The sequence below is a fragment of the Cavia porcellus genome, unplaced genomic scaffold (assembly GCF_034190915.1).
Source record: "Cavia porcellus strain 051 isolate PalLab524CR breed Dunkin Hartley unplaced genomic scaffold, mCavPor4.1 scaffold_8, whole genome shotgun sequence".
Lineage (NCBI taxonomy): Eukaryota > Metazoa > Chordata > Mammalia > Rodentia > Caviidae > Cavia > Cavia porcellus.
Genome location: NW_026947491.1, coordinates 20254735 through 20270601, shown reverse-complemented (window position 1 = coordinate 20270601; position 15867 = coordinate 20254735). Strand labels below are relative to the sequence as shown.

Below are 15867 nucleotides of genomic sequence, written 5' to 3'. Positions count from 1 at the left end.
CTAAGACGAATGTACAGTCCATTAAGTTATAATCAATAGTTTTATTGAAAAAATTATTCTGCAACCCATTACGACATAGGTGCAAGAAAGAAATCTCAGTCCATGTAAGCCTACCACCTCCTGCTCAAAGATATAAAAATCCTTGGAAGGTCTGTACCTGGGGCCACTGATAGGCATGCTAATTAACTGGATAGAAATCCACTCAACTTTTTCTCTTCGTTTGCTGGGAAGGTGGTTCTTTACATCAATGTGTGCTACGCGCCCCCTAGTGGTCCTGAGTTTCTCTGCAGGGAGGTTTATGTCTGGGCTCACACTTGCCTCAAAACACTGCGTCTCTTTTCTTTCTTTTTTTTTTTTTTTTTTAATTTAAAGAGAAAATGAAAAAAAAACAGAAAAAGGGCACAAGTTATACAGAATTTCAGAAAGAATAAACAGTAGGAAATCACTAGTTAATAGATTACATATTGTTATCTTAGAAATAGTTATTCAAGCTACAAAATTAAAGCATATAAATTGGACTGTGTCTCTTGACAGTAATAGGTGGCTGTGTCTTCCTCGGTGACAGAGTTTAGCTCCAGGGAGAACTGGTTCTTGCTTGTGTCTCTGGAGATGGAGATGCAGCTCTGGAGGGAAGGGCTGTAACTGGTGCCACCACTGTACCCCATCCACTACAGGCTCTTTCCTGAATGCTGACGAGCTCCACTCATAACTACCAGTTGTGATGAAGAATCCAGAGACTGATCAGGTGAGGGACAGGGTCTGCAATGGCTTCACCAGGCCAGGTCCTGGCTCCTGCAGCTGTACCTGGGACAGGACAAAGGTAAAATCTCTATCACCTAATTGATTTCCTAATCTTCCCATGGACCTGTATCTGACATTGAAGACACTCACCCTGTGCACCTGTCACAAGGCATATGAAAAGACCCAGCAATTTCATATTGTAGGTCACACCTTTGCCTTCTTAAGAGATCTTAGAAGTGGCTGAGGAAGGAGCTGTCAGCTCTGTCAGTCCAAAAGGGGAAGTTGAGTCTAGATTTGGGAAACGAATTTACACGAGGGAAGTTCCTTTCTTTTGTGATGGTGAAGCATAGACCAAGATGTATCTGGTCCTCTCGTTGTAGAGAGGAATCTGCTCCCATGCACTCGAGTGGTGCCCACTTCTGTGATAGTTGGGAAGCTGCCTTCCCTGCAATGAAGAAAGCAGATCCCTCCTTCCTGACTCCACCCTAACTTCCTCCAGTCCTGCTAACTCCTTGTTCCCAGCCTGACACTGCCTTCCCACATGGGCTCTGGTGCTGCTTCCACAGGACGAAGACAGCACGGCTCCCTCCTCCTCTCTCTGATCTCTCCCCTCTGGTGCCATGCATGCTGCTAGAGAGCCCACCACTACTAACATTGAGGAGAGGTCCTCTTGCCTCCTGCTCTGAGACATCCTGTGATCCAGGTCCTACTGACTAGAACCCACAGAGACTGGAGATTAGGATGTTTGTACTGTGCCTCCCTTACAGAGAAGCCTCCCTGAGGGAGGGAACAAGGCTATCTGTGCTAAGTTTTCCCTTCACACCTTGCTTTGTGTAAGTTCTGGGTATCATTTTCTTTCTAGGTTCCCATTCTCTTGTTTCCTAAAGTTATTCCTAAATTCCAAATGCTTACCTAATTACAGTTGTACCTTTGAGATCAATTATGTATTACAAACACTATGCTCATGATGATAATGTCCCTAAAATTAAAACTTTCTTCTCACTTTCCAATCTTTTTCAGTCAGAAATGTGCAGTTTCTTGTTAACTATTGGTGCACTGGGGATTCAGTGAAATTTTTTCCAGTGAAATGAGGCAAGGACTCTCATGATTTCTTGCTACTCAGTTCCATAGCAAACACAGTACAGATTTTCTAAGTTCACCACCAACAGATGTAATCTACCAATGCCATTAATTATATCTCCTTAAATAATTCCTGTGTGAGCTAACATCCTTATCAACTTATCTCCGAGTCAGGAAAGTGGGGCTGAGGATTCCTGAGTGAATCATGATGGAGAGCAGAGTCCAGTTCCATCCCTCCTCACTGGGAGACCCTGAGCATGGGGACTGCACATTCTGACCTCCAGTGTGAATAGGCACGAATGCTGAATGCAGAGGTCACTCTGTATGTGATCTCTTCAGCAGGCAGAAACAACCGTCCAATTTCATCTCCACTTCCATTAGTGCTGTTTGTTTAGTTATAAAAAGGAAAAGACCCATAGAACCCTCACCTGTAATTCGCAAGATACCCAGCCTACTGTGCTACTCTGTCACTCCTATGACTGGGATAGGACCCTGCTCTTCAGTGCACTGTCCTTTCAATGTATTGACTGATCTATATCCATGTCATCTGAAATTATTATTTGTCCATGTCATTTCCTGGACAGAGACTTCAATCTAGCATATTGCACTATGTATACAATTGTTTTTAGACTTTTTCATTAGTTGATATTTGCAGCATATAACGATTGTTTTCATCATGGTTAGTTAGATAACACAATATGCTTTTCTACCCTCTTTCTCCCCCTCCCCAAATCTACTAATAATCAGGTGGCCTGAATGCAGGTAACAGTCGCATCCACAGTAGTAAGGAGAAATAGATTAACAGGATGTACATGCACTCTCAGGGAATGATCTGGACAAACAGGTGGAGCTCTTCTGACTTCAAGCAGGAGAGCACTGACCTGGACATCCAGAAATAGGTGACTCTCTGGGTGGGTACTGGTTCTGATTTTGACACTGTAATCCTCTACCTTCCTCCTCAGAGGTCACTCTTAGAGTTACTCATGCATGCACAGTTCTTATCTGTGTTCTGAATTGTACAACTTTGATGGATTTGTAGGAAGACTGACATGTGCTCCACAGAGAGAGGAATAAAGGTTCAGTTATGCATAAGCTCTTGTGGTGGGGAGAGGATCACATGCTCTGCTAAATCCTTGGAAGGGCAGTGAGGATTTGGTCACTAAGTTTAGGAAAGTGCATGTTTCCTTTGTGAGTTTTGTTATGGAGAGTGATTGCCTTTACTCTACATCATTTTACAGGTCTGTTTGGAAGACCCAACAATTATCAGACACTGACACATGAAGAGGAAGAGGAAAATACCTGGAAGGTATCAGTGAGGAGGAAGTTGATAACCAGGGAAGAAGATGTGGTGGATTTCATACTTAGGAAGTGAGGATGGTTCACTGATAGATTTTCCCCACCATGATGAGATGAGAGCATAAACTAAGGCTGAAAGACGAACTTTGTGAAATACATCTGAGAAGAAATGAGGCTCTTCATAACTGTCAGATCAGGAATGTGGAGACACAATGACACAGAGATGTGCCCATGTTGTGAATAAAGCTCAGCTGAGGTGCATGGTGAAGCTAATACCCAAGAGCTCCATGTTCCTCCTGGTTCCATTCATAATTTTTCTTTGAAACACAAGTTACAAAATTAATGCTAAATTTGAGCTCTTACTTGAGCCAGGTTTCTAAAGACTCGATTTGAAACTCATATATGAACAATTATGACTGAACATAGAATAACAGAGAAGAGTGAAACAGAAGAAAACTCATGAAATAGTTCAGATTTTCAGGGATCTGCAGGAAGCTGTAATTCAGAAGGTGCTAAAGAGGATCAAGCTCCATCTCAGGGAAGGGCATATTCTCAAAGATGTCTGCGTCCTTGGTGGGAAACAAAAGATGCCCCTGAGATATCATATCAAGAACATGCATTTTCTCTCCTTAACCACAGGACATATCAGTGAGGATGTTGGACCAGGTGAGAAGCAGTGTATGTAGAATGAGGAGGAGGAGGTTTGTTACCCTCTGGTGATGAGTGTGAGCATGAGATCATTGGTCACATTTGAAAGATGGGAACTATGTGTGAGTATGTCAGCTCTGCTCTGCCTTCAGGATCCAGGAATGTGCATGCAGTGCCTTTGTGCTGTTCACTACGTACTTGAACACAGGAAAGTGTAATAAGTGTAATATTAGCAACCACTGGGATATATTTTGATTGTTTTAGAAAAATTTGCAAATATATCTGTGACTGTTAAATACAGAATTAAGTGAGATAAAATAAAATGCATCAAGGCATAATCACTGGAATCCACTTAGGAAAAACCATGCACACTTTGAGAATGGAGGGTTTTGCCTCATCTACTCTCCACTGTTTTCCTAATAGACTGAAAATTGAGAGATGAGTAAGAAAGACACAACACTTACAGGATAACAGAGGAGCAGTGAGCAGCAGAGGAAGAACCGCTCCTCATCTGCTATCCAGACCCTGGATTACAGCAACACAAATGAGAGCAGGAGGACATGGGTGGGGCCCACGGACATGGGCAGGGTTAAACCTGTGGGTTGAAAGCCACGGAGAGAGAGAATTTTGGTACCCAGCAAGAATAAAAGAACCGGGAACAGTGGCCTAGTGGGAATGAGGAAAACAGCAGGAAGCAGTGCAGTCCCTTTACCACATGGGCTGGCAGAGGCCCTGTCTGCCTGAAAGAAGCAGCAAGGAAGACATGTAGCCTCCTCCTCTTGCCCCCAGTGAGACACACATAAGCACTGGGACACAACTCAGGCTAAGATGTTACTAACTGAAGTAAAGTAATGACGTGACATTTAAACTGTTTGATTGACTTTGCAAACCTGGGCCAGGAGCTTGAGCAACTAATTAAAGGATGAGATTGTGCAATACAGTAACAATGGTGAGTTTCCTACTGTCCTACTCTGTATTGTCCACATTACTGTTCTATTTTCCTCCTTTAAAATAAAAAATTACAAAAACAAAAAATGAAAGAGGTGGGAGACCGAAATGGAGATTAAGATACAGGATGGTTTTGCTGTTCTTTATAAATTTTTCAATTTTTAAGGTGCAAAAGAAGGCACAGGACCAAGTCCTGCTTAGCCCTCTAGTCTGGAAAGAGAACATTAAGGTCCATAGACACTGCCCTGAGTTCAGTCAGGCTGCCCCTCTTCCTCCTCCCCTGAACTCAGTGCTCCTCATGGTGTTGAGGCTGAGGCTGGGACAAGGTCTTCTAAGGTGGCTAAGCTATGTATTCTGAGATTCCATGGAGAGGGATGGTAAGGATTTAATTTGCTAACCTGAAGCATTTATTATTGCATGAGACAGTTCCTCATCACCCAAACTAAACCAGCAGACTCATATTTAGATGATAAGGATATGACATGGAATAGAAAATTCACTTCACAAAATGTACAAATTGTGTGGAGATAGGTGCAAGTTTTGTTTACCAACAAGTAAAATTCATAAACAGAAAATTTAAAAAGTCAGTGCTTCGTATATACTCATGCAATTACATTTAACAGAGAATATTTCCTTGAACTTGGGCATTTCATTGGGGGTGGTTCAGGACCTAAGAAGTTAATACAGAAGAGAAAACCCAGATGCCTCAGGAAGCCCTCCCTACTCTGCTTCCTTCTGTGCACCTGCACCTAAGGGCCCTGCTTGCTCTCCAGGGACAATAGCGTCCTCATTTGGACATAAGCACCCCTACAGGGAGGTTTTTGTCTGGGCTCACACTGATGTTTCCTCACTGTGCCTCTTGCACAGTAATACACAGCCGTGTCCTCCGGTCTCAGGCTGCTCATCTGCAGATACAGCGTGTTCTTGCCGTTGTCTCTGGAGATGGTGAATCGGCCCTTCACGGAGCCTGCGTAGTATGTGTTAGAACCACTGCTACCAATAGCTGAGATCCACTCCAGCCCCTTCCCTGGAGCCTGGCGGATCCAGCTCATCGCATAGCTACTGAAGGTGAATCCTGAGGCCATGCAGGAGAGTTTCAGGGAACCCCCAGGCTGCACCAAGCCTCCCCCGGACTCCACCAGCTGCTCCTCAGCCTGGACACCTGCAAACACAAGAACATCTTGTTCAGGAAACTGTCACACATGTCCACTGATTACCCCAGTAACATCCATCTCGCCATTCCATTTTCTTTATTCTCAATAATTTACCTCTCAGAAGAGTAAACAGGAAAACCCAACCGAGCCCAAACTCCATGGTGAGCCTTCTGTGCTCACTGCTGATCACTGAATAGGCACCAGGGCTGAGCTCCTTTGCAGAGCTGCAGGGTGAGGGTTGAGCTGGTTTTCATGAGCACGCAGAGGCCCTATTTGCATGGCCTGCTGCTATATAGACAGCTCTGCACATGAAAAACTCAGAAGGTAGAGTAACATCTGATGTTATTGTGCTAATAACATTTGGTAGCAAAGATATCACTGAAGACAAAGGAAAAACTCGTTATGAGAAGAATTCTTGATGTTGATCTCTATTTTTATTTTTCCTGTACTCTTATTCATGCACACTTGTATTTGTATGCTTTGGAAATACATAAAATTATCAAATTGTCAGGAACATTTTCCTTTACTACAGGAGAGCTAATGTGCTGTAAATATCCTCCCCACTGTCTGGACCTATGCTCTCCTAAGCTGTGGACAAACAGCTGCCTGTTCCAGGGCCTGACCAGAGCACAAACACCTGGGATGATTCTCTTCCCCTCTTTCTGCAGGGAGAACATGTGTGACTTTGCTGCATTCTGCTGTCTACTGAGAGAAAGCAGAACCTTTTCTCATGTGGATGCCTGCTACTGCGTCTCTTACTTTCCCTCTCATGAACTCTCTCACTCTTTCTCTGTGTTGAGACTTCGTGTGTCTGTGATAGCTTCATCAGAAGTAACACATAAACTTCCCATAGAAAAAGTGGGCACCTGAGAAGTATTTAAACACAGAAACCATTGCACAATCACACACACAATCACAACAATGAACTCATGCATCATCCTGAGTTTGTCCTGAGGCTCCTCTGCAATTCCTGCCCGCCGCCAGCTTCCCTCCTGCATCCCATCTCCAGGCAGCTCTTGACCATCCTAGGATTGCTATACATTAATTTTCCCATTTCAGCATTTATACTACAAGTACACTCCCTATAATACTGGTCATCTTTAACACAGAATACTTATTTGAGCTATCTATATATGGTTATATAACTCAGCATTCAAAGATATTTATGTGGATTAACTTACAAGTCTATAAAAATAAAGCTGGGGATACAGCTCAGTGCTATGCTATTTGCCTATTGATTCTGAGGACTTTTCATCCCCAGTAAGGCAAAAAATAATCATAAAATTAATGGCTACACACTTCAGATTAATTCCTCAGGTAATCCGTTAGTGCTCATTTCAGTATTCCAAGCTTCTTGTTATTACAAAGACATCTGGTCATCATCTTGAAAATGTACACAGATGAAAAAATTTGCTTCTTAAAGTAATAAACAGTACAACCATAAGAAAACCTGAATGAACTGTAAATTAATAATTTGTAAGCACCTAAAAGGAATGAAATTACAAGGCTATAATAGTATGGAATCTGTGCATACTAAAGTATGAAACCTTATCTGCCAGGCTGAGGTCATCCTAGGCCATGTTTTCAGGTGATTCACCAGGAAGCAATTCCTGAATTACAAATGGCTGCATATGCTGCAGCATCAGAGTGTTAATATGACAGAGCATAAAATTAGGGGGTGAGTATGTCTATGACAGCCACTGTAAAAATACTACAAAAGGACTAACATACATGAAATACAAGTTTTCCTTGCATATCTGGCCCCTAAAGTTCAAGAACAGGCAGTAATAGAGCTGGTATCTGGCAGGATTCAGCTGTGTGCTCCAACCCTTGTCTAGTTTCTACACCCTGAGGTGAGGGAAGAGATGCACACTAGGTCCTTCCATTTCAGGCACGCAAAAGGAGACATCAGTTCAGGTCTCAAGAGTCCTGATTTCATCTAGAAACTCCACTCTCTTCCAAGCAAATTTCTCAAAAAATATTGCATGTGGTACTGAGGTCCTCCAGGATTCATATTGCATGAGCTCCCATATGGAAACACTGAGAGCCCAGGCTCTCCATCCTCTCCATCCTCCTTTTATCTCTGCTGAAGTCATTTTTTTTCTTTCCTAATGGCCCAAAACCTTTCAATATCTCTAGTACCAAATTAAAAGTATGATGTAAATACCCTCTAAATAAATGATGGGTGACATTTTGTGTATGGCACTTCTCTGTTTGTACTTCTGAATCTGAGCAATATAAGTGTTGTCTGTATACAGTGGTGGGCTTGGCATGGGGACAACATTCCCAATAAAAGCACACAAAGGAAAACAAAATCAGTATCAATCAAATCCAACTAGACCTGCATTTTCCCTTAGTGACACAGAATCACACTCCTTGCTTCAGCTCATCATGACTTTATTGAACAACTTGACAGGGTCTTGGCAGCCCAGTCCACAGGTATTGAGAGTGCAGCTGTGACAGGGGTTCATATGGATGGGAAATGAAGCCTGCAGGATATCAGACCCACATTTTATGGTGATGGCTCTCATGCTGGGGTTTTGCAACAAAGGAGACTACAGAGATGTGTGAGGACCCAGCCTTGCAGGCTGCTCCACACTGGCTCCAACCTCACACTCCTGCTGGTGTAGCCTGGAGGCTCTGCAGTTTTTCTCCCTTCTTCAGGGCTCACAGCCTGCTTTTGAGGTGGTCTGAATCTTGCTCTGAGAGCCAGATGGAGGTGTTAGTGCCCATAGCTATTGGACTTTGTATACGTGTAGAGCGAGTGCCCCGTGCACACATGAGCACACGTGGTCTGTACAACTGGCACTGCCATCACCGTTGCCCACACGTGGGTGGGCTTCTCTGTTTGGGTTCCTCTGTTTCACTTCAGCAGACACAACCACAGGTCACATGTTGCTCCCCCACCTGACATATATACTAAATACAGGAAGGATTTTAGGTTATGAAGGGGTGTTCATGAGGAGATTTGGGACCCAGCACTGTATTTCTCATTATTTGCTTCACAGACAGACAACATGGGGTTACTGTGTCTTTTTCACCACTACTGCCACTGTTATGCACTGAGCTGACACACGTCCATGGAAACAGCACAATGTGAAAATAGAATGAAACCTACAGAATTCTAGGACAAGAAACTTGCCCCTTTTAAAGTGAATTTATCACTGTTTTTTTCAGTAAGACAAATCGCGCTGATGTAATAGTTGTGCACATAAAACAATGTTATGTTTTCCATTCATTGACAGAACATCTCTTTTAAATTTTGTGAAATTTTTCATTTATTTGACCAATGTTTTATACTTTTCATTACACCAATGTTTCAAGTTTTTGGTTAAAATGATTTCTAGTTTGTTTTATGTAGCTGTTGCAATTTAATTCTCTTATTTTTTCTCTGTGTTTTGAGGCAAGGGCTCACTCTGCAGTTTGGAGTGGCCTAAAACTCACTTTGTAGGATAAGCTGTCTTCAACATGCAAAAATCCTTCTGCCTCAGCCTCTTGAGTGCTGGGATTACTGGCATGTACCATCACCCCTGGTTTATCGCTTATAATTTATTTCAAAGACTTCACTAACGGCATAGAGAAATGTTGATTTTTGTAGTTTGATTGTGTTATTTATTTTTCCTGAATTTGCTTTGAGTTTATCATTTTTGTTGGATCTTTTAAAATTTCCAGACATATATTTATGTCGTGCATAAACACAAAGCTTGAATTAATTTTTCCCAGTGTGTATGGTTTGTATGTTTTCCTTTTCAGATGAGAACTTCCAGGAGAACATTTAATAGAAGTTATGGAATTGGTCATCCTTTCCTGTTCTTCATTTTACAGAAAGAGGTTTCCCTTTTGTCCATTCAATGCCATGTTAGCTGTTGTTTGATTCTTTATAATTAATGGTATATTCTTGTACAGAAATCTCTTTGAGAGATTTTATTATTCACAGATATTGGATTTAACCACGTTTCTTTTCAGCATTATTTGATATGATTCTATGATTTTTGTTATGTATGTTGCTGTTTTTTAAATATTTAAATATTTACCCACAGACAACTCCTTTTTGATTTTCATTTACTTTACAGAGTCACATATATACACATGATATATTCTCTCTAGTGTGAGAAACTAAAAAATTAAATAAGACTCAAAAGTATAACAGCTTTGTGAAAGTGAAAGCTGAAGAAAGTGATCCTTTTTATTCTGTGAGAGAATCCCAGAGATACCAGGGGATCAGGCTTAATTGTATTTAAATATATTTTAATTTTTGTGTTCTAAAATAATTTTGAGGAATTTTGCATCTACATTCAGCAGAGATATTTTCCCTTAGCATTCCTTTGTTCTCTCCTTTTATTAGCTGGATTGTAGCTTCATAAAATGAATGCAGAAATATTTTTAAGTTCACTTATAAATATACTTAAGAAAGTAAATGCAAACATTTACCTACTAAACAATATGTACAATCATACATACATCATATGATATCAAATCAATTTGCATACATGAATGTTTTAAGAATCAGTAAAATAAATTAACGAAAGTGAAGAAAATATTTTGGAATAGTGGGTAAGAATTGAAATTATTTCTTATTTATTTATTTGATAAAATTCAATATTTCACCAAATTATGGTTTTGTTTTGAGAGAATGTCTCTTTATTTTGAACTCTTTATTATTACTAATCATAGCGCTGCTTAGATTTTCCTTGTTTTTTGGTTCATGTATGGCAGATTTAGTTCAGGAATTTATCCATTTTTGTAGGTTTATGTTTAGCCATAGCTTCAGGAAAGAAGCTAAGACTGCTGGATCCCATACTATTTCCATCTGGAGTTTCATGAAGAAACTCCCTACTGATAATTTAGAGAGAGTTTGTCTGCAATGATTTACATTCCCTCCAACAATAAACTAGCCTTTTATTTCAACATACTTTGCAGCACTTGCTATTATTCATGTTGTTAACAGTCATAACAGATGTCACAGCATTATTTGTTGAAATAAACATCTTTTGTCAAGTATTGTCTTTCACAATGTAAGAAATAACTTGCACAAGTGTGCATGGGTATGTTTTGAGTTACAGTAAAACAGTGAAGGCATTTTGTACATGGTGTTAGAGTTTATCTTCATCTGTTTATGCTGTCAGGATCATTTTCTCAGACAAAGAGGACATATTTGATACATAAATACCAAAATTTAAAATGGAAAAATCCTGTGGTGGATGCAATTTATCTGTGGTCAGATATTTCTTGCTTGCTCTTTCTGATGTCTTCTCTGTGTGTCTTGGATACTACAGCCTCCCATCTCCCTTCCTGAGAGACCACAGCACAATGGTAAACACTGGTTACTCCCTAGGAGACTCAGGAAGGAGGGAACTCTTCACCAGTCAGATGAGCATAATCAGTTCTGACATCACATTCCATGTGAAGAAAGCATATTTACTTTGCCTTTTTATTTGTCCATAATATGAAGATAAAAGTTAAATATATATAATTTAAAATACATGTAAATTTAGTGGAAAGAGAGTGTTGTGCAAAACAATGAGTGACAAAGAGTCTTCAAATGTTATCTGTTGTGATTTATGTCAGTGGCCCCCAGGCCTCAGGCGTTTGTATCGTGCATTTGTGATTGGTTCATTGTCTAGTGCTCAGATTGATAGTGTCAGTGCTAAACCTGCTTAGGATGGAGTCAAAATACAATGTAATAGCTGGAAGAAGGCATGTCTCACTCTCTTGCCGGTTTCCACATTGCTGTTTGCAGCTGTCATGAACTGCAGCCCCGCCACGCAACCCTGCCTTGGAGCCAACTGAGTATGGACTGAAACCTCCAAAAACTGTAATAAATAACCCTTTACTTTCCCAACTTTGGGCATCAGGTGTTTTGTCTCAGCGAAAAGTAAAATGTAAATAAGACAGAATTTGGTACCAGTAGTAGGGTCGTTGCTGTGACTATACCTGATCATGTTTTACAAGAGGCTTTTGAAATGGCTTGTGGACAGAGTTTGGAAAGGTTCATACCTGTCACCTGGATGCATAAAGCTGGAGTAGCTTAGGCTGTTCTGTAGAGGAGAGTCTGGTCAGAGCTCACGAGACCAGAAGCTGACAGAATGCTTAATGGTAAATATCACACTTCGGAGGATTTTGCTGGGAAGAGGACCGCATTGGTTGTTGGAATCCCCATGATGTGTGTTATGGTTTTGCAGAAAATTTGTCTGCATTTTGCTTGTGCCCAAAGACTTTGCCTGAGGCTGAGATTAAAAGCAATGGACTGATTAATCTTGCAAAGGAAATTTCAAGGCAGTCAAATGTTGAGGCTATGGCATAGCTATTGTTGGGGGATTTTAGCCAGATATACGTTGCAAATCAAGAGCAAAGAGCCCAAAAGGAAATTCAAAATGTTGTTAGTTTGTCTGAAAGGAAACTCCAGTAAAGCTTTGGATTGTAAAGATAGAGCTGAGGCTTTTTCAATTGCTGAGAAAGAACAAAGAAATAAGAAAGATGGCTAAGGGGGCATCCCAGGAAACAGTGAATCTCCATCCTTTGAAGCCTCAAAACTGAAAAGCTGGAAAGTTTGCTCAGAAGATAAAGCTTCAGAGCTCCATGCTCCAAAATGGCAGAGGCCACATGAGATTCCAGTATGGCAGCAACATAGAAAAGCTTTTTTTTACAATCATGTTCACAGAACCCAGCAATCCAACAATTGACCCTTACATCCAAGAGAGAGAAAATCCTGGCTACTGCTCCAGCTGGCGGCAAACCTTGGTGGCAGCCATATTGTGCTGATTTTAGGTACAAGGAAAATGCACAAATTCTAAGGATAAGACAGCTTCCATCTCAATTGCAAAGGGCCTCTGAGGCCATACAGTGTGCCCCTGAGAGGGCAATTTGTAAGATGTAAGGGTGAGGCCAAAGGTGCAGTAGAGACCCCAGAAGTTTGGAAAAGTCAAACGTAGATCATCCAAGGAAAGCTGCAAAAAGCAAGCAGAGAGGGTTTATTTTTTTTTTCTTTTTTTTTTTTTATTTAAAGAAAAGGAAACGAAAAAAAAAATACATGGAGATTAAAGAAAAAAAGGGTAGAAAAATAATACTAAATTACAGACAAACAAAAGGTAAGAAATTGCCAGTTGATAAGTTACAAATTGTCTTCTTCGAAATGGCTGTTTAGGTTATAGAATTAAAGTATTTAGAATGACATTCAAAAAAGTGACCCTACAAACCATTCTGCTCTATGGCCGAACAAAAGCTCCGTAATATGATTATCAGTCCCACCTATTTGTTTTACATCTCTAAGAGGATAAGGTTAACCATATCAAAACAGAACAGAACATTTAAAAAAAAATAAAAAACAATTTAAAGAAATACAGATTTCAAAGCAAGTCCACTGGAGATCTACCTTATCTAACTGTCTCTAGCTTCTTACAGATAGTTGTCCCTAACTTCACCCACTTTCTATACTTATTACATATTATAGAACTAATCAAATCATTACAGGATGATGGAGTCTTTTTAGGTCCTCAAGTTCCAAATTAGGGAAGACATTTCCAACTACCATCGCATCTCTCATTCTCTTTGTGATAGCCGTCCCCATCTCTGCATATGCTGAAGTTGAGCTGAAGAAACCAGTCCAGAGTCATTTTAATCAGCAAGCAATAGATTGCTAGAATTTATATTATAATGCTACAAAATAAGCCTCGGGTTTTTCAGGTCTCTTCCTCAGAGTATTTGTTCCTATCCTCTCTGTATTATAGGGAAAACCAAGTCATAACAAGACAGCGAAACAATTTCCTAGATAAACATGCAATGGATAAGACTTACAAAACTATAATATAAATGATCTTCCGTAGCTACTATGTTTTCTCTTGTTATTTTCAATAGATTTGTCGACAACACTGGCTTATTATAGTTAAATATACTATCACCTATTTTTATAAAAACTTAAAGCAGAGAGGGTTTAAGAGAGAAGCTATGGAAGCTTAAATCCCTGAAATTGACAAGGGGATGGAATCACCCAAGCCTTTTGGAGCTTGCAACCAGATTGCTTCAAATGCTGAGCATGGAACTCTAGGACTTAATATTCACTCTGCAGGATGTTGGACTTGCTTTGTTCCCAATGCTTTATATTCCCCTGTTTGTGACTTTTGGAATGGTAATGTTTATCTTGTGCCTTTGCATTTCAAAAATGTTTAACTTTATTTCATTTGTACAAGGGATTACAGTTAAGAATTTGTCATAGATATTGGAGGAGACTTGGGAAGTGGGCTTCTCAGCAGTGCTGAAAATGTTAGAAGTTTGACAACCTTAGAGATAGACTAAATGTCTTTTGTATAAAGGATGTGCATGAGTCTTTGGGGGCGAGGAGTGAAATGTCACTGTTTACATTGGTGGCCCCCAAACCTTATGTGTTTGCATTGTACATTTGTGATTGGTTCACTGTGTAGTGCTTAGATTGATGGTGTCAAAGCTACATGTGCCTAGAGGTGGAACCAGCATACAATGTAATGGCTGGAAGAAGGCATGTCTCTCTCTCTCTCTCTCTCTCTCTCTCTCTCTCTCTCTCTCTCTCTCTCTTTTGCTGGTTTCTGCCTTGCTGTTTGCAGCTACCAAGCATTGCTTGCCCTGCCATGCCACCCTGCCTTGGAGCTAACTGAATATGGACCAAAACCTCCAAAAATGTAATAAATAAACCTTTCCTTTCCCAACTTTGGGAAACATGTATTTTGTCTCAGTAATGAATAAAAACTAATTAAGACACCTGGGTATGCGGATCATTTCTGAGCCTCTTCTGAGATCCAGGAAATGAACCCAAATCATAGGATTTAAACCAGAGACCTGGTCTTCCATTCTAAGAAAGCAGATTTTTTTTTCTTTTTCCTTTTTATCGGTACCAGGGATCGAACTCACGACTGCCTGCTTGCAAGGCAGGCGCTTATGCAGCTGAGCTAAATCCCCAGCCCCAGAAAGCAGATTTTAAAAACAGATAAGAGAATAAAAAATAAGGAAAAATACATAAATTATTTTAAAAGACAGTGAGATGAGTTCTGAGTTTGACTAATGTCATTAGCTATGGAAGGAGTGAAAGATTTAAGTTTTTCAAAGTTTTATTTATCACCAAAGCTGGACTATCTCTTTTCTGCTGGTGTTCTGAATACCAAAACTGGTGGTGAAAAGGGAATATCACAAAGATTTCTTTTGCACTGGAAAAAATTTTGACACATTATCTATGTGTCCTCAGGTTTTAGTCCTGGTGATCAGAGAGCAGTAACTTTTGCCTTCAAAATATCAACTTGAAGATGTGTTCAGGTGAGAATATATCTTACTATTGAGTCCAATTTCTCCTTCAGAATGAACAATAAGCACAGATTCATGAATGCAGAATCTCCCATGGAATATTTCACACAGACCAGAAGCTTCACATCTCCACAGGAAATAATTCTGCTCCACCCTATGCTCCCGTCCTGGGGGGTGGGATGACCTGCATCTGTCCTTTGTGCCCCGTACTGGTCCTGAGCACCACAGCAGGGAGGTTTGTGTCTGGGCTCACACTGATATCCCCTCATTGCTTGTCTTGCACAGTAGTACCTGGCTGTGTCCTCACTTTTCAGTTTGGTCATTTGCAGATACAGGGTACTTTTGGAATCATCCTTGGTGATGGTGAATGTGCTTTTCATGGATATAGTGTATTCTGTTTTGTGACTATTAGCCTTGTTTCTAATAAGGCCAACTCATTCTAGGCCATTTTCTGAAGCCTGGTGGATCCAGTACATCCAGTAATCGCTAAAGGTAAGCCAGAAGCCATGCAGGAGAGTTTCAGAGATCCACAAGGATGCACCAAGCCTTGACCCAACTCCACCAGCTGCACCTCAGCCTGGACACCTGCAAACAAGAGACATCCTACTCAGGAAACTGTTACATATGAATACAATTTATCCCACTCTCTTCCACCAAGTATCCCTTGTTTTTCATTAATTACCTTTCAAAACAGCAACAAGGAAAACCCAGATCAGCACCAGCTCCATGGTGA

General features: G+C 40.6%; 1 pseudogene and 1 gene segment (V, D, J or C); both read right to left on the bottom strand.

The window, feature by feature from the left end:
- Window positions 1-5230: 5230 nt before the first annotated feature.
- Window positions 5231-6113, bottom strand: LOC100732467 (immunoglobulin heavy variable 3-23-like). The segment is given in 2 exon segments: window positions 5231-5875; window positions 5982-6113. Coding segments are annotated over 2 exon segments (459 nt in total).
- A 9029-nt stretch (window positions 6114-15142) lies between these two features.
- LOC111755913 (immunoglobulin heavy variable 3-73-like) lies at window positions 15143-15862 on the bottom strand (annotated as a pseudogene).
- Window positions 15863-15867: the final 5 nt, after the last annotated feature.